At 38.7% G+C, this 18,192-nt stretch overlaps 1 protein-coding gene across 2 annotated transcripts in view; it reads left to right on the top strand.

The window, feature by feature from the left end:
* Positions 1-16,644, top strand: part of rasgrf2b (Ras protein-specific guanine nucleotide-releasing factor 2b) — a 46,916-nt gene extending 30,272 nt beyond the window's left edge. Inside the window, exons 12-29 of one of the 2 annotated variants that reach the window (XM_004547070.3) lie at positions 76-142; positions 617-753; positions 1,241-1,323; positions 1,648-1,896; positions 3,460-3,558; positions 5,444-5,928; positions 7,608-7,730; positions 8,448-8,537; positions 8,952-9,058; positions 10,557-10,669; positions 10,847-10,907; positions 11,979-12,082; positions 12,361-12,445; positions 12,558-12,755; positions 13,118-13,197; positions 13,571-13,688; positions 13,781-13,849; positions 14,448-16,644. In XM_004547070.3, coding sequence (XP_004547127.1) covers positions 76-142; positions 617-753; positions 1,241-1,323; positions 1,648-1,896; positions 3,460-3,558; positions 5,444-5,928; positions 7,608-7,730; positions 8,448-8,537; positions 8,952-9,058; positions 10,557-10,669; positions 10,847-10,907; positions 11,979-12,082; positions 12,361-12,445; positions 12,558-12,755; positions 13,118-13,197; positions 13,571-13,688; positions 13,781-13,849; positions 14,448-14,540 — 2,361 coding nt within the window. In that variant the 3' untranslated portion in view covers positions 14,541-16,644. The remainder of the gene's footprint in view (positions 1-75; positions 143-616; positions 754-1,240; positions 1,324-1,647; positions 1,897-3,459; positions 3,559-5,443; positions 5,929-7,607; positions 7,731-8,447; positions 8,538-8,951; positions 9,059-10,556; positions 10,670-10,846; positions 10,908-11,978; positions 12,083-12,360; positions 12,446-12,557; positions 12,756-13,117; positions 13,198-13,570; positions 13,689-13,780; positions 13,850-14,447) is intronic. The other variant, XM_004547071.3, reaches the window with a different exon arrangement.
* The last annotated feature ends 1,548 nt before the right edge of the window (positions 16,645-18,192 follow it).

Raw genomic sequence — 18,192 nt, 5'->3', positions numbered from 1 at the left:
TTTTGTAAATCAACATTCATTTTCATCCAAATTACCAATAAATAGTTGTGCATATTTTCTCTTAAACTATTGCAGCAAGGTGGAGTTTTGTCCCTTATTGACTGCACACTTATTGAGGAACCAGACGCTAATGATGAAGAGTGTAAGTATATCGCATCAATCAAGTACTATGTCCATCCTATCAATACATGCACAGCTCATGGCTCATTTAGTTCCCTTACCACTCACTGAGGTTAATTAGGTGTCAGGTGATAAGTGCCTGTGACTTCCCTTTAATTATCAAACGCTCACCCCTTTAAATGTCAGGTTTAGCTCTTTTAACATTACAGATCCATTAGTTTTTTTGTTTTGCTTTTTCCATTTTGCAATTAGGGAGTCTGATGAAACATCTACACACAAAAAGTGTTGAGACAAACACATACATGTGTACACTTCATTTTTACACCTAAGCCTCAGAGGGGTGTAGAGGGAATATAGCAGGTTAACCCTAATTAACCCGCTGTGTGTATGTGTGTGTAAAATATGACTGTGTATGTGCAAGCATTTTATTTTTACAGTAATTATGAATTATTGATCGTTGTAGTTTAAAAAGCTCATTGTTTTTCATCTATCACAGCAAAAGCTGGTGGTCAGGTGTTTGGTCAGCTGGACTTTAAGCTTGTCGTAGAGCCGTCAGACTCGTCTTCTTTTACTGTGGTGTTGCTGGCGCCGTCACGACAGGAGAAAGCTGCCTGGACTAGTGATATTAGCCAGGTACTACATAAATCATGCAAATATACACCCAGACAAAGACAAAAAACAAGGACCTTCAAATAACGAGGGCATGTCTCCGTTGGGCATTGAGATGGCTTAGTAAACACAGACTGTGGTGCAGTTCCCCAGGGCCGAGTTCAGCTCAGTGCCTCAGTACTTCATAAACAGGGTAACACCAAACAAGCATGTCACTCTGCATTAATTCTAGTCAGGCACAAAAAAAAAATACACTTACAGTTTTAAATAACTTTCTTTTTTTAGTGCCTTCAACGAGACTTGTGAAACAGTGTCAAAGAGTGTGCTGTATTTACTGTTAATAAAAAGGAAGAAAACAGATGTTCAGTACGAGATTATTTTAGAATAGATCTGGAACACTTATCTGCTTTAAATGCTGTAGCTTAAAAAATACATGATAATAATTATATATGTAATTCTCTTTCTTTTTTCATTTGCTCATCTCGCTACTCTCGTCTCTCCGTCTCTGCAGTGCATAGATAATATTCGCTGTAATGGCTTGATGACCAGTGTGTTTGAGGAAAACTCAAAAGTCACAGTGCCTTATATGATCAAGTAAGTATTTTTGTGTGTGTGAAGAGAAGGCTATCTCTTCATGCCACGCACGTGTCGCAGAACATAAGCTGTGATGGCACATCTGGTTAAAAATATGTTTTTTTATGCTTGTTTCCTTTTAATTTATGCTGTTGCTGAAATCTGCTTGACGGTATTCCCTTATTTGCGTCCTTTCTTTGAAATATGTGGGTTTTATATTAATTTTTTATCTTCCTTGGCTGTTTTTGCTCAGTTACTTTCACAACCTTTGCCTAGCTTAGCAACCCAGCAGTCACCCATGCTTGGTTATGAGTTTGTGTGTGTGTGTACGTGTGTATCCATCAGATCCGATGTGCGTCTCCATAAAGATGATGTTGACATTTGCTTCAGCAAGACGCTCAACTCCTGCAAGGTCCCCCAGATCCGTTATGCCAGCGTGGAGCGGCTGCTGGAGAGGCTGACCGACCTTCGCTTCCTCTCCATAGACTTCCTCAACACCTTCCTGCACACATACAGGATCTTCACCACAGCAACCGTGGTCATGGACAAGCTGGCTGACATCTACAAGAAGCCCTTCTCCTCCATACCTATCAGGTCTTACCATTCACACATGCAAATATCCATTCACAAACACAGATTGAAAGCAGATTCTGTACATGCTCATTGCTACCGTGCAGATTGAAGCGCCTCATAAATCCTCAGGGAAATACTGTTTACTGGTTTGAGCTCCATCAAATTTTTACGAACATGGGCACATTTATTCCGGCCAGTATTTGTGCCCTTTGCAAACACAAACACACACAATCTTGTATATTGCCATTACCTGGGTGTTCTGAGAGGGTTTTATGAGCGTCCTTTTACTTGTTTTTTTGTAAATATGTGAATGATGTAGTCAGATGTGGGTCAGTGTTTTGGAAGAAGCAAGCAGCTTTCACCTCTGTCCACAAGGTTAAACACATACTAACTGAACTATAAACTGGCCTGTTTTTGGAGACCAACTGAACAGATGCTTCAAACTGTTTTTGGCAAAGTCGTAGGAATAATCAGTGTGTCAGATGAGACGTTTCTCTGTCTCTCTACTTTTCTGAAGCTCTCTGTCTTTCTCTCTCACTCGTGGCTACATCAAAATTGTCTGTTTATATTCCTTTCACAGCTTTACTTAACTTAGCTTTTCAACTGGAAAAGCTTTGCCTTTTCCTCCACCCGAGGGTTGGTTTTAAAATGTCTTACCTCACTCACTGTGGCCTGTGGCCTTCCTTCCTGGGAAGAGAAAAGGAGAGGGGCATCCAGGCACCAGAGCGGTGCGGGAAGATGAACCACCCTGTGTGAAGCGATGCCACTTCTTTACTAAAGCTTTTTTTCCCCTCTCCTTTGTTCTCCAGAAAAAAAACTTTACAATAGGAGGTTTATAAGGGGATTTTTTTTATTATACTGGTGCTTTTTAGCCATGCTAGTAAAAGGGTCTACCTCTATGTTCTAGACAGAAATATCACGTTAATGAGTGGATGGATTTACTCTGAAACTGTGAAATTCTGCAGTGATTCATGGGCAGAGAATCTATTGCAATACAACTTTTCCTTTAACTTCTTGTCTGATTCTATCATTGGGTCAAATTCTAAACATTGTTTTAATTTAAGTCCAGCCCACCATGAAAACATCCAATTGTTTGTTGACCTGTATTTAAGCCTCAGTTTTAGCTTTGCATATTTTGATGAGTGTGGAGTGCTAAGTCATCAGCTAACTCTATTAATGATGGTAAAGGTGAATTTACACTCTGTGCTGGTTTAGTGTTGGAACAAGACTCAAATGGCTGACAGATGAAGTGCTGACCTCTTTTTTATTAGTTTTTCTAGATTAAAGAAGATGATGCCAACTCTCTGAGCAAATGCACTGCATAAAACCTACATACATGTACAAAAACCCAGCTCTGTGTTTTTGTGCTGGAGTTTTCTCCCATGTGGTCATGTGCTGACATCTCGGACACTGAACATGTGCTGCTGTTGTCTGACTCACACACTTTCTGTCCCCTTTCTCAAACACACCTTTACTCTTCTGAGACATTTGTTTATCATCACTCCATATTCTTATCTTAAACCATCCTCTATCTCGTTACATTTTGTGTCATCCATGTCCCTTGTCTCTCCATATCCCCTCCAGCTACAGGATGCAGTACCACTCATTTGACCGTCTGTCCATCTCACCCATTTGTTCTGACTACAGTCTGAAGATCAAGAAGATTGCCATGGATCAGTCCAAGTAACCAACGCTCTTCTTTCTGCCTCCCTTCTTGCTATCTCTGTCCTACTTTCCTGCTTGTTCTTCTTTTCTTCTGCTATGATACTTAACTGATGCATGACTTTCCTCTCTACTTTGCCAGAACAGCTCTTTATATGAAAACTCACAGGTATTGTGATTCCACCAGTTTTAAATCAACAATATAAAGATGGGAATGGGAGAAATTATGAAATAATTTTCTTAAATCTTTAGCTGATCTGTGGCATGTTTTATCACAGAAGTATCGCGTCCTTCAGGCTTTTCTATCTATCTTAACCACATTTATCCCTTTTACTATTCTCCTCCAGTCCCTCATCTTCTGCCGCTTGCGTCCTCTTTTTCTATTCCCTGCTTCAAAGTCCTTTGGTATTGGTCGTCTCTGCGTTTCCTGTATCTTTTCTTCCCTTATGCTGCTATCATTTCTCTCCCTCCTCTTTCTATCTGGATTGCAATTTCTTCCCTTGTTTCCTGCTGAATAACAGATTTGTGTGAATAAATGATGACTGTGAGCGTGTTTATCTACGCATGATTACTTCTTTCTCGATGTAGCTCTGTACACACAAGTCTGTTTGAAGGGTAAATGTCATCATAAGATTGATAATCCAAATGCTTGTTGATTAAAGCTTTTATACGCTTTCATTGCCTGCTAAACAAAGCATTTCAAATGTTGCAAATCTGCAATAAAAGATGATTTTTGGTTTTTTTTCTGCTGAACACATTTTTGTTGATTGTGATTTTGCCATGTAAAGCACACAAGTACTAAAATCCTAGTCTTTCCAGTTTGTTGACATGTTATATATTCACATTATAGTTGTAGCCCAGTATGATCTAGCAGTTTTAGGACAGGGGACATGAACAATCATCACAACAACTATAGATAATGCAGATACTAAATGTTTCAAATGCACAAGTCAGTCACCTTACCTTTGGTGTACTAATCAAGTACGGCAAGTAGTTCCCTAAACCACTGCCACGACACTTTAAGCTGGCTCTATAAATGAAAGCTTTTAAATTTTGTTCAACAGCTAATCTCCAACTGTGGTCACTGATTTTAATATACCTTCTTCATTTAAACCATCAATGATGGCACAAATGAGACTAAACCCAAGCAGTTCCAGCTCATAAAAAGAAAGCAGCTACTAGATAAATACCATAAAGTTTCATAGTGCTAAGGAGGACTCCACAGTTTGATGACGAGTCTCTCTGGGTTCAGCTTAATTAGAGCAGCACTGAGTTAGCTTAACTCGTCTAGCCTCCGCCGTTATTTGAAAGTAGGAAGTCATGCATGCAAAGGTATGCGATTCCCACACTGTTAATTTAATATGTGTATAAATATCTGACTATTAAAGCTGACGGTCACCAGGGTAACCTCAAAGATGTTGTTTTATTTCTAGTTATTTCTCAGCGTAGAAGAGATGACTGTATCACAGTGAAAATTGTGTCACTGTTTTAATAATTTCTTACTGTACTGTATGTGCCCACTCGTTCTAATTCACTCTGGATAACCGCAGTAGCTGAATGTCCTACATTTAGTACTCTGTACCTCAGGCTTACCCAGTGCACTGTAAAATTTCAGATTCTTTCCCGAGCCACACTTTTCTCCTTTTTGACTTATGAAAACACACAGGGATATTGGATTCTGCCTCTAAATCAACACTTATCTCCAATACAGGAAAACAAAACAACAAAACTAACAAAACCCTTTGGTAATGAAAGTTTTACAAAGACCAGCAATTTTGTTTTGAGCTGATGCATCTCCAGATTCCTTTTTCTTTTGTCTTTTTTTTTTAAATACTTCTTCATTGATTTTCTTTTTGCTTGTTTTTAACAATTCCATTATTTTGCTAATACTTATGTTCCTTTTTAGGTCTTTGGAGCTGTTTTTTGCCACCAATCAAAATAACAGAGGCGTGGACCACGTGAATGACAAATCTCCTCGTCTCTGCCGCAAGTTCTCCTCTCCACCTCCTCTGTCCATCCCATCCCGGACCACCTCCCCCGTCCGAACTCGAAAGCTGTCCCTCCACTCCCCTATCACGGCCAGAGTGGGGGGCCTTGATCTGACCAGTCCTCTGTCCAATTACAGTGTCAACAACAACACTTCCCAGTCTGCTGGCAGTAGCCCCACATCTGCCCAGACACCAACACCTCAGACCCCAACCCCAACTACTTCCTCTCCTCCCCCCCCTCCCTCTTCCACCTCTCCTCCACCGAACAATTCTAAGCCAACACAAGACCAAGTTCCTCCTATTCCCTCCTCGCCTGACCAGAGTCCCTGCTCAACTGCAGAGGGAGAGGATGTCCCCAGAATTGACCCCTTCTGTGGAAAACTGCGACGGAGTATACGCAGAGGTATTTCATAGTTTCCCCTATTACACTTTTCAGAACATTAGGACTGAATATTGTTGAAATGTATCTGTTATTCTATGGTTTTCATTACTGTATTATAAGAAAAACAGGGAAATAATCATTGTCAACTTTTAGTACTTGAAAAATAATACAGATTATGTAAATAATCAAATAGGCACATAAATATATGAATGTTTCTTCTGTTTGTTAGCTTTAGGTTATTAGGTCAGACCGCAAAAATACTTAAATTAGGCTGAAAGCTTTCTGCTGCTACTAATATTGACATGAGGTTAAGCATATGGGGTCTGAAGTGTGCTTTGCTGCATTTGTAACAGTAGTAATGAGTGATAAGTGATGTTGCAGTGCACTCGCATTACCTGAAGTTCAGCAAGGAAAGATATTAAACCACCGGGGGTCAGAAAAACCTTTCACAGGTTAAAATTAACAGTAGATTTTTTAAATTTTGCCTGCAGGTCAAAAAGCATGTCCGGTAACCTTTTCTGCTTCTTTATATCAAATAGCATCAGGCCACATGCTGTTAGAGACTATGTGCTGGACTATGTTTGTTGTTTAGGTATATTATCGGTGTATGTATTGCCACTAAACTTATACATTTAAAGAGTTGTTGGTGTACTAAAGGGTTTATGAAGCACTGAAGGTTACTAATCAAATGACAGAGTGAAGTGTTTCCCTGTAAGAGCAGAACAAGTGCCTGGTGGGACATCATTATCTCCTGGCATTTGTGTGCCAAAGTCAGCTAAGCCGCCTTCCCACCACACACGGTCAGATCTTCTAATGGTAGTGTTAAACAGCTCTCTCAGGCTGGAGAGGTATAGCGTCAGGGCATCTCAGGCAACACGGTTTCAATTTGACACTCATCAATATTTGCACATGTGTATGGAGTGTGTGTGTGTGTGTGTGTGTGTGTGTGTGTGTGTGTGTGTGTGTGTGTGTGTGTGTGTGTGTGTGTGTGTGTGCATGAGAGGTTCATGTGCTTCTAACCGCTTACAAGGAGACAAAGACCCATTAGCATTGGTACCACAGAGCCACTTCACCTCTTCTCTATACTGTCTCAGCTTCTTGGGCTCTTAATCAGTCAGTACATTCTGTGCTTGTGTGTACCTGCAGCTAATGTGCATCCACGTATATGTCTGTTGATCTTTCTCTTGGCTTGTCTCCTTAATGTGTGTGCATATGCATGCTGGTAAATTACCAGTGTGACATTCTGAGCACAAGTTAAAAGTGATTATGTGAAAAATCTTACTGTTTTAAATCTATCTATCTATCTATCTATCTATCTATCTATCTATCTATCTATCTATCTATCTATCTATCTATCTATCTATCTATCTATCTATCTATCTATCTATCTATCTATCTATCTATCTATCTATCTATCTATCTATCTATCTATCTATCTATCTATCTATCTATGTGTGTGTGTGTGTGTGTGTGTGTATATATGTATATATATATATATATATATATATATATATATATATGCACACACATAACACATAGTACTATAACAGTTTCACCAAACTAACAGTAATGCCAGGCATGACCTCTATACTGAGTAATTTCTGTTAATTTAGTTATAATGGGCCTCTTGTCCAGTAAAAAAACCATTAGCATCATGGTCACCACCAGCAATCTTCAACTTTGCTTTTCCTTCTTTCTAGCTGTACTGGAGTCAGCGTCACTAGAGAAAATCATCCCAGAGTCTCCACAGACCAGTGAAGCAGGAGATATGTCGCCGTGCCGCTCTCCTTCCACACCTCGACACCTTCGCTACAGACAGCCTGGTAAGAGGCCGCCTATGTGTGCAGGCTACTTTACAGAGCCACAGAGTTAGGCAGATATCCTTGACCCTATAGACTAACATCATACTAAAATACAAAACCCATACATCACACAGCAATATACATGTGTTTGTTAAAGTATTTGTGTTTAGCTTTGTCAGCATGGTTTTTCTTGCAGTGGATCAAGTTCATTGACAGGCAGAATAACACTGAAGAAAGTCTATGCTGCAAGCAGAACATTTGATATTTTTATTGCATCTTTATTTCGTCTTTATTTTTGTTTATTTTATCCATTCAAAAGTCACAAACCATATAATAAATTCAAGTGTTGATAGCTGATGTTAAGAACATGTGACAGTATGTAGGCCTCACAAATGTCCATGGCCATTTCAGAGCCATCAAATTTGGTATACTCCCTAATAACAAATAATCTTCTATTTACAGAGTATTTTTTGAATGTTTTACATGAATACTTTTTTTGCCCTATACAAACAAGGTTTTTCCAGGAAAATTTAAAAAAAAAATTATGAAAAGAATAATTTTACTTTATAAAGGAAACAGTGATTATATTCAGGTAAAGCAATAAGACATAAAAGAAAAATCATTTCAGTCAATAGACATTGGAATCATATTTCATTATGTTAGATTGAAAGGAAAGTTAGCGTTTATGTTCACGCTGTTGTTGCCTTTGATGATAATTATGTGCTTGTGCACCTGCAGTCCAGCCAGGGGAGAACTCACGCTGCTCAGTCTCTCCAGCTTCAGCCTTCGCTATTGCCACAGCAGCAGCAGGACACGGTGCACCGCCAGGTACACACACACACACACACACACACACACACACACACACACAGAGTAAAAATGATTAAACAATTCATCCAGATCATAATTCTGATTGCAAAAGCTACCAGAAAAATCAAAAAGGAAATATAAAGAAAAAACAATGTAAAAGTGAATAATAACTCAAAAATAAAAACCAGAAGTATAATAACCCCGTGGTGGGCATAAAATAAAAACGTTATACGGTTAATTTTGTTTCTTTTTTTTAGTTATATATAGGTTTAATATTGTTAAAGCAGTAACATCTCTTGGGGGACAGGGTCAGTGGATAATCCATAACTCAGTTTCCATAATCATGAACCTTTAAAAAATAGCTCATGTGATGCTTTAATATTCAAAACTTTGAAATGCCTGCTTTTTGTTTGTTTTTGATTTTCCATCCAGTGTTTACTAACTCTGAAAGAACCTGTGATAAAGAGTTCATCATTCGCCGAGCTGCAACTAATAGAGTTCTCAATGTTCTGCGCCACTGGGTCTCCAAACATTCACAGGTCTGTCTGTACCCACCACTCTCTGTGCATGTTGTGTGTGTGGGTGTGTGTGTGTGTGGGTCCAGTGTTTTGCTGGGGTGATCAAGTCTGCGGTCTCATTAAAACAGGTGATTGATGCGTTCTCGCTCTGCTCCACTGCTCCCAGTTGATCGCGTAAACAGCAAACTGTGCACAAACACACACCAAATATTGTTTTAACTGGTCAGCTGGCTCAGCCTGCCTACTCTTGTGCTAAACAGCCAGCCTCTAATGAATTGAACATCAAGGTAATTGCCTGCCTCCCTGCAGAGATCTTTACACTCTAACTGCATCAATATGTTTTATGTATTTTTCTTCGATAAAACAAAATGCTGTGATGACAGTCCAGCTTTAGTCAACTTATTAACACACAGGCCCGCACAATGACATACACACATACAGACACCCACTTATTTTTTAGAGGCCAGAGAACAGAAAGAGCTTGTTAAAACTGACCTTTAAACAGGAGTTAAATTGAGGTAGGAGTAAAGCAGAAAATTGGAGGAGAGGAAAGTGAAAAGACTGTAAGAAATGAAAGAGGAACGGGGATTTGGAAGAAGTATCATGCCGCCGTGACTGATGATTGATCAGGTGATGCTTTTATTGTGTGGAGACTTGAGGCAATATTAATTACAAGAGTAGAATCACCTGTAGTTCAGGTAGTATGTGAAATTATAATATGTGAATAATATTCCTCAGTTTGTTAACAATATATCTACTGAGATTAATAATCATCTATTTAATCAGCTGTGCAGTGGTAGCTGTTTCTTTGGTATTTTAAAGTACCTTACACATCAGCTGAACAACAGACTTCATGAAATGTAATTGTCTTATTATGCAAGTTCTTAACTATGGGTACTTGTGCCTCTGGGAATACTTCTGCAAAATAGGTTGGTTAAAAAAATCTAAATTAAAAATCTGAGTAAAAAAGCAAATGTATCTAGTGCTAAAAACCAGGTATCAAAAAAGCAGCAGTATTTAGAAGAATGAAATATAATTGGCTATAAATGGTTAACTGGCAAACTGACCTAAATCCTCCACAAGAAACACAGTAAAGAGCCTAAAGACCCAGCCTATAAATTCTTCTCATCCCAGTCTGGTCAAGCATCTGAAGGATTCACTGAAACGAGACCAATACAAAGAGCCTAAAACCACAAGAACGAGAACAAAAGCATCTTGGTGCCACAGGACAGAGGTCCCAATGATCAGAGCTATTCTGACGGAGGATGTGACAAACTGCTTTGTATATTACTAATAACAGAAAAGTACTCTGTATTATATCACCAACTAAAATGAAATATACCATGATAGAGGACATTTTTCCATTTAATCCAGTTGTGTTGTTTGTTTGTTTACTTCACTTCACTTTATCTTCACTTCTCTGGTTAAGATTTTAGTTTGAATCAAAATCAGGCTTGTGTTACTGTTACCATTACTACCAAAGTCTGTATAATGTAAACATGTATTTGTTTGTGCTTAGGACTTTGAGATGAATGGGGACCTTAAGATGTCAGTGATCTGTCTCCTGGAGGAGGTGCTTAGAGATCCAGACCTTCTGCCTCAGGAGAGGAAAGCTACTGCGAACATACTAAAGTACAGCTGAAACTCAAATACATACAAAAACATGCTCTCGTACAAACAAGCAGCATGTACACGAAGCACTTTGGCACCTTTGAATGACAAAAATATGTCATCAAATAGTGTTGTTTTTAATTTTTAATACTCTCTTGTTCTAATACTTTTACTGTTCTCCTCTATTCTGTCTGATAGTGCGCTTTCTCAAGATGATCAGGAAGATGCCCAACTGAGAATAGAAGACATCTTACAGATGGTGAGAAAATGAAGCTTTTCCCTATTTTCTGTCATATATACAAACTTTTTCATCCTGGGTACTGATATTAACAATTCCTTTGAGCCAAAGTTCAAAATTCAGCTGCCCTAAACCCTCAGTATCTGTTCTTGGATCTATATCAAAGTGAGGAGCGGAGATCTCATCGATATGTTTATCCCAGGCAAACAGCTCTGGCTGTAGGCACATCACTACCCACATGCTGTTCAAACTTTCTCATTGCATTCAGAAGAAAGGTGATTTAAGGGGAGGGTGAAGAAAGCTAAATCAGATTGTTTTAGGCAGTGGATCTACAGTGGGCATCTTGACGAATGCCCACTATAAGATAAAAAAAAGATTTATTTTGAAATCTCAAGGTATTTTATTCAGTTAGCTTTAGTAGTGACTCTATAATATAGCGAGTTATAAATTTGCCTAAGATGCAAAAGGTCCTTATTCAAGACCAGGAGGAGACACCAGTCATTTTGGGGTTGTGTCAGAAAGGACATCCAGCATCCACATATTTGATGTGGATGCTGGATGTGGAGCTACCTGCTCTGGCAACCCAATAAGGGAGGAGCTTATTTAGCAAGCTTTAATCTATCTACTCTATCTCCAGTATAAAAAGAGAAAAAGTAATTTTCTACATAGCTTAAATGTCTTGTTTTGCAATACCTAATTTTATGGCTTTGTTCATGTAGTTACAAAGTATTACAAATTTCTGCGAAATACTTTCACAGTTATCACCACCTGTTGCACATGATGACAAAAAAAATCACAAGCACTGACAATTTCCTAGATTGGATCGGTTATCTCTGGAAATCACAAACAAATAGACGTATTGGGTTTGTAAATTGTGAAAAGCGTCTGTCATTCACAGTGTTCTAAGCTCTGGGCAGAAGGGGTAAATAGACTCTGTGCTGACAGTGATGCTACCCAGGGACTGTCAAATGTCATAAACCATATTTATCACAGCCTGTCTCTTTATTAGATATTTATATCTCACTATCTCACTTCTGTTTGGGGTCATTTGTTTTTATGTCTTTGTCTCTGAATGTGTGTGTGTGTGTGTAGGCGGACTGCCCGAAGGCAGAGTGTTTTGAATCTCTCTCAGCGATGGAGCTGGCTGAACAGATCACTCTGCTGGATCACATCGTCTTCAGGAGCATCCCTTATGAGTCAGTCCTCTCATGAAACCCAGTCAGTCCTCTCATATGTGATCTGCATCAGGTCAAAGAGACATAAATCCCCTTTATGGGCACTGGGCATGCTTTTAGAAGGACATAAATGAAAACTAATGGTATTTTATTTCAACTTTAGAACTCCAAACATCAGAGAATAGATTTGCACTTGCTTACCATCTGATTTCAGAGGCATTAGAAAATGAAACTTATACTCTGCTATACTTGAGTGTGTGTGATCTCATTTGGGTATATCTCTGTCTTCCCTCTCGAAGAGAGTTCCTGGGCCAGGGATGGATGAAGGTCGATAAGACAGAAAGGACACCTTACATCATGAAAACGAGTCAGCACTTCAATGATGTAACTTCTTCCAATGTGTTTAAGCACCATTTTTTTCCAGACTCTTCTGTAAAGATTCAGTACCTATAGCTCTTCATTAATACCATACTACTCAATTCTTTTTCTTTTGAAGATGAGTAACCTGGTGGCATCGCAGATTATGACCCATACTGATGTGGGCTCAAGGGCCAACTCCATTGAGAAGTGGGTTGCTGTGGCAGACATATGTCGCTGTTTGAACAACTACAACGGAGTATTGGAAATCACATCCGCACTCAATCGAAGTGCTATCTACCGTTTGAAGAAGACCTGGGCTAAAGTCAGCAAACAGGTGGGGTAAATCCTGAACAACCCTCTCTGTATGCAAAACCTGAAATACTTGTTTAAAGATCTAAAGTGTATAAACACTTAATCTCATCGTGAAGCACTAGAAAAAAAACATCTTTTGTCCAAAATGTTTACAAATGGGAATTCTTTCATTGGCACTGATACTGTACCATTAGAGGGTTTCAGAGAAGAGACGAGTGCTTAATCGCACTTAATGTTAATAGCGGTAAGGTTTATTGTCTGCTCTTTACTTAATCCTGATAACATTCAGCAGACAGGCTGCCTGCAATGCTATTCATGGCTGGAGAAAGTTTCAAATCTTGCCATTTTAGATCATTATAAATGCCTGTTTGTGATCTTTTCCAGACTAAAGCCCTGATGGACAAACTGCAGAAGATTGTGTCCTCAGAAGGACGATTTAAAAATCTGAGGGAGACGCTGAAAAAGTGAGACTTTGCATTTGTTTTTAAAATACCATCATATGTAAGAAAAAGCGCAGCACAATGGTGCAGTGGTTAGCACTGTTGGCTCACAGCAAGAAGGCCCTGGGTTTGAATCCGTCATCTGGCCGAGGCCTTTCAGTGGCTTCGGCTTTATTCTTTAGTGGGTTAGATTATATGGTGATTTCAAATTTCCCATAGGTGTGAATGTGGGAGGGAATGTACCCTGCCTCTTGCTGTATGATAGCTGGGATACACTCCGACAACCCTGACAGGGATAAGCAGGAGAGAATAGACGGACGGACGTATCAAAAAATGAGTTTTTATGGACTTGGAAGCAAGTTGATTTGTATGCTATTCTTTAACTCTCTCATTCCAGTTGCAACCCTCCTTGTGTGCCATATTTGGGAATGTATCTAACAGACTTGGCCTTTATAGAAGAGGGAACACCAAATTTTACAGAGGAGGGTCTTGTTAACTTCTCCAAAATGAGGATGGTAAGCGTGTGTAAATAAATGCACTGGAAGCAGATCATCTTGAGGTGCACGCTGTTAAGTCAGTATTAAGATAAATTCCATATTTTATTCAGATATCTCACATCATCAGAGAGATCCGACAGTTCCAGCAGACGCCGTACAGAATAGAGCATCAGCCCAAGGTACTTTTATTTTTAATTTTTATCTGTACTACCTTTCTTTATCTAAAGATCAAAAACATCACAAGGCATTATTTCATTTAGACGACATGCAATTATTATTACTTAAACAATATAATCAAAGGGCAGGATAACATTTAAACTGTCAAAAATCTTCTAAAATAATAAAAGAAAACTAGTCTGAAGAAGTGAGGTTTGAGAGTGGTTTTAAGGAATTCGTTTTGCTTGGTTTGACTGCACAGATTATTCTTGGATGTGCTTGTCGTGGCTCTTGTTCTGAGAGGATTACTGAAAATCCCTTTGATATATGGGTAGTCTTTTTTTTTAAAGAATGCATGGAACAATAGAAACCATCCCAAATTGCCCAGTCTCCTGTTTTTGCTCTAATGTACTCATCTTTCAAACAGGTATTAGTTGGACCAACCAGAAAACAGATTACTTTAATGAATAGCTTATTTGCAAAATCCTATTGGTGTATTTCCTGTGAGATCATCTTATAGTCAAAATCACATCAATCTTTAATTGAAAATAAATAATTGAAGCTGTAGCCGTAAAGATATTTTAATCATCATGCCTGTCATCCATATTCGATTATAACCAGGTGACCCAATACCTTCTGGATAAGACTCTGATCATGGATGAGGATACACTTTACGATCTCTCCCTGAAGATAGAGCCCAGGCTTCCCGCCTGAGTTAGAGCTGTTTGTGGCCTGTGGGAGCCTGCTGAACCTGGACCCCCAAAAGGGCAAAACGCCCACGTGATCTCATCAATCAAGAGAAAGTTGGAAGAAGAATTTTCAGAGCAACTTGGAAATAGAATGAGATTTGGTCTAAGGAGACAGATATCGATGCATGCGGTCAGTTGAACATGTTTGAGAGCTTTACAAGAGAAAGGGGAATATAAGAATGAGAAATGCACCTGTAAGGTTGTAAGACAGCTCGTCTTCGAGGGGAAAGAGAGGTTGCATTGTATGAAGGTTTTGAGGAAATTGCATGTCATAGTCTGGTGCACATGGCATCACACTTCCTGAGGCAGCCTGAGAGTGCAGGACAGGGTGAGAGAGAGAAGTTAATGGATGTAACAGAGATGTAGCATATACAGATAGTGTGACAGAGAGGTGTTTGAGCTTACGTCTCTGTACTATTGTCTGTGTTCTTTTGCCTGTGCATTTTCCGTGCCATGTCCTGTGGAGCAAGACCCCTAAAATGCTTTCTGTCATGAAGGTCACTGCATAAAACTTGCATGAATTCAGCTTGGGATGTAACTGTCTAAATTGCCTTCATTCTGACCCCTGATCCTCTGCTTAGCATGCACCGCTTTTGCCAGGGTGACTTCTTAAGCCATTATGCATCCTCAGTGGGCTGAATGCGTCAAAAGCCTTTAAACCTTCACATATAATGCAGAAAGACGAAAACGAAACACAAAATGTGATATATTTTAATGAATTTAGATTTTTCCCTTGTTAAGCAATTAATTCTATATTTATTTGTGATTGCTTAATTTGGTTGACTTTTTTTTAAAGAACATATGAATGATTAAAATTAAAACATTTATTCAGTGCCTTCCACTAGTGCAGGTCAATCCCCCACATTCCCAAATTGAAAATTTGCAAGCACAAAGTTTTATATAAATTCAAATTTAAAATATTAAAATTTTATTTAAAATTAAGACTGTAATTTTACTCATTCATTTCCTTTTTTTTTAAGATCAGACGTGTCATTTAGACTAAACAGTAGCATGTCAGTGTAATGTAGTAAAGCCATTGCAGCATCCAATGAGCATATATCTCCCTCTACTGTTTAAATATTGTTATAACCTCTGCTAACACAAAGCTTTGCAGCATGTGTGTGCAATTTGTTTGTTTTTTTGGCATTTATTGACTGTCAGCTGGGCTAGTGGGTGTCATCACTCCTCTATGTGTAACTGGGGCAACTACAGTCTAAACTGGGACAGTACACAGTGCACTCCCTGAGATGTAGCTTTGCTTGATTGAAAGGGTGATCGTTATTTACCATGCTATTTATTTCAGATGCTGTATTTATATTATTTTTTGTATATAGTGACTTTACACATATTGTACGATTGAAGAAGAAATAATTGGAATTGTTATGCTGTGAATACTGATTTTATTGTTGTTGTTGGGTTTTTTTCTTTGTCTCTGGTTTTCATGTTGAATTTTAATTTTGCATCGGAGGCTCTTGTATAGGAAAAAAAAATCTGTTCAACTTTATTCTAAAAAAATGCCTTTTGAAGGTTAAAAAATGTAGCACTTCAATAATCAGACATTGTTTTCTGTATTAATGATATGATAAGTATAATTGTCCTGCATGCACACAACAGCTGCATGTTGTGCATGTCTGACTGGACGCTTCCTTTACCTTCTTCCTCTGCTTCTCTATAATAATATCGTCTCTGTAGCTGTCAGGAAAAAAAAGAAAGGTATAAAAACAATACTTTGTCCATCGAATCAGGCACGTTTGTCTCTTAGTGTACCTCACAAAGTTAAGCCTCTTGGCTGTGTCTTCTGCAAAACTAGCTGTTGTTATGCAGTAGCAGTGTTGCAACTTTTCTCACAGAACAATAACCTTATTCAAAATCAATTAGAGGAAATGTTTCAGACTTTGCTCTTGGGAAAACTTGCCCTTTTTCACTGCATCTGTAATTCTGAGTGTCTGTTTCACATTAAAAGTGTGGAAATACAGTATGCTATGTTTGTATTGTAATATTATCTTTGTGTTTATTTGTTTGCATTTTCATGTGTGGGTGCAGGGGAAATAAATTCAACATGCCTTATACGTTTGCATATTTCTTTGGAGTCCTTAGTAAGAATTTCAGTAATATTACCACTAATGCTGAATCCACTTCAGCTCCTTTCAATAATGCATCAAAAAATAACACTAAAATAATGTGGCCAAACTTTGTAAAACCAGACACCAGAAATAGATTTTAATTCCAAAAAAAAGTTGGAGACACTGAGTAAAATGTAAGTAAACGTAGAATGCAGTAGCTTGCAAATTTCAAACTCATTGTTATGCACAGAAAAAAATGTAAACAAAAATTTCATGAAAAATATTCGCTCATTTTGAATTTGATGGTAGCATCATGTCTCAAAAAAGTTTGGATGGGGCAGCAAAAGTCTGGAAAAGTAAGTGATTCTAAAAAGAAACAGCTGAAAGGACATTGCTGCTAACTAGGTTAACTGGCAACAGGTCATTAACATCGAAAGAGCATCTTAGGCAGAGCTTCTCAGAAGTCAAGATGGGCAGAAGTTCTCCAACCTACAAAATACTGCATCTAAAAAACTGTACATGTAATATATTATGTACAGAATTTTTCTGCTGTTGATCCAGGTTCAGATCACCAGTCCTCCCTTACACTAGCCACCTCCTCCAGCTGATCCAAGTGGACACTGAAGCGTTCCCAATTTAGCTGACAGACATAATCTCTCCAGCTCCCTTTCTTCTGTCCTGGGGCCTCTTCCTGGTAGCTGAACCACCTCAAGTTGCTCCTTTCACTGTGCAGTGAGTAGTGAAAGGAGCAACTTGTAGTGGCTTTACTATGAGCACCTCCTGACTGACAGAGGTCCTCATTCTATACCTACACCAGAGTCCAGTCGCCCTTTGAATATTATTCTATAATGTTGAGTCTGGCTATAGAATAATGTTCTTCAATGAAAGAACTATTCTGGGAATCTTCAAAAATCTCTGTGCACAAGAAACAAGGCTAAAATCAATATTGGATCCCTGTGATACACAGCATTACAAACAGGCATGAGTCTGTCATGGCAATCACTGCACTGCACTTCCAGAAGTTAATGTCTGTGAACACAGTTCCCTTGTGCCATCCACAAATAAAGGTTAAAGCTTCATCATGCAAAGAGGAGGCTGTGTGTGAACAAGATCCAGAAATGGTACCATCATTTCTGGGCCAAAGGTCATTGGAAATTAACTGAGGCAATATGGAAAACTGGTTTGTAGTCAGATGGATTGAAATTTTAAATTATGTTTTGAAAAGAATTTACTGTGTCCTTCAGACTCATATTTCAGCAAAAACAATGCTAAACCACATACTGCACCTATCATAACAGCATGGCTTCGTAGTGGAAGAGTCTAAGTGCTAAACTGGCCCAACTGCAGTCAGACCCTTCACCAAATAAAAACACTTGGTACATAATGAATCAAAAATATGGCAAAGCATACCCAGGACTGTTGAGCAGCTGGAATCCAACAAGAAGGGAACAACATTCCTCACCCCCAGCAACTCAGTTCCCAGATGTTTATGAGAATAGGGGATGCTACATAAAAGTAAACATGACTGACTTTTTTTCCCCAGCTGTGTTGTGG

This window comes from Maylandia zebra, linkage group LG12, assembly GCF_041146795.1.
Source record: "Maylandia zebra isolate NMK-2024a linkage group LG12, Mzebra_GT3a, whole genome shotgun sequence".
NCBI lineage: Eukaryota > Metazoa > Chordata > Actinopteri > Cichliformes > Cichlidae > Maylandia > Maylandia zebra.
Note: the sequence above shows the minus strand (reverse complement) of the source record. Positions and strands in the feature narration are given on the sequence as shown.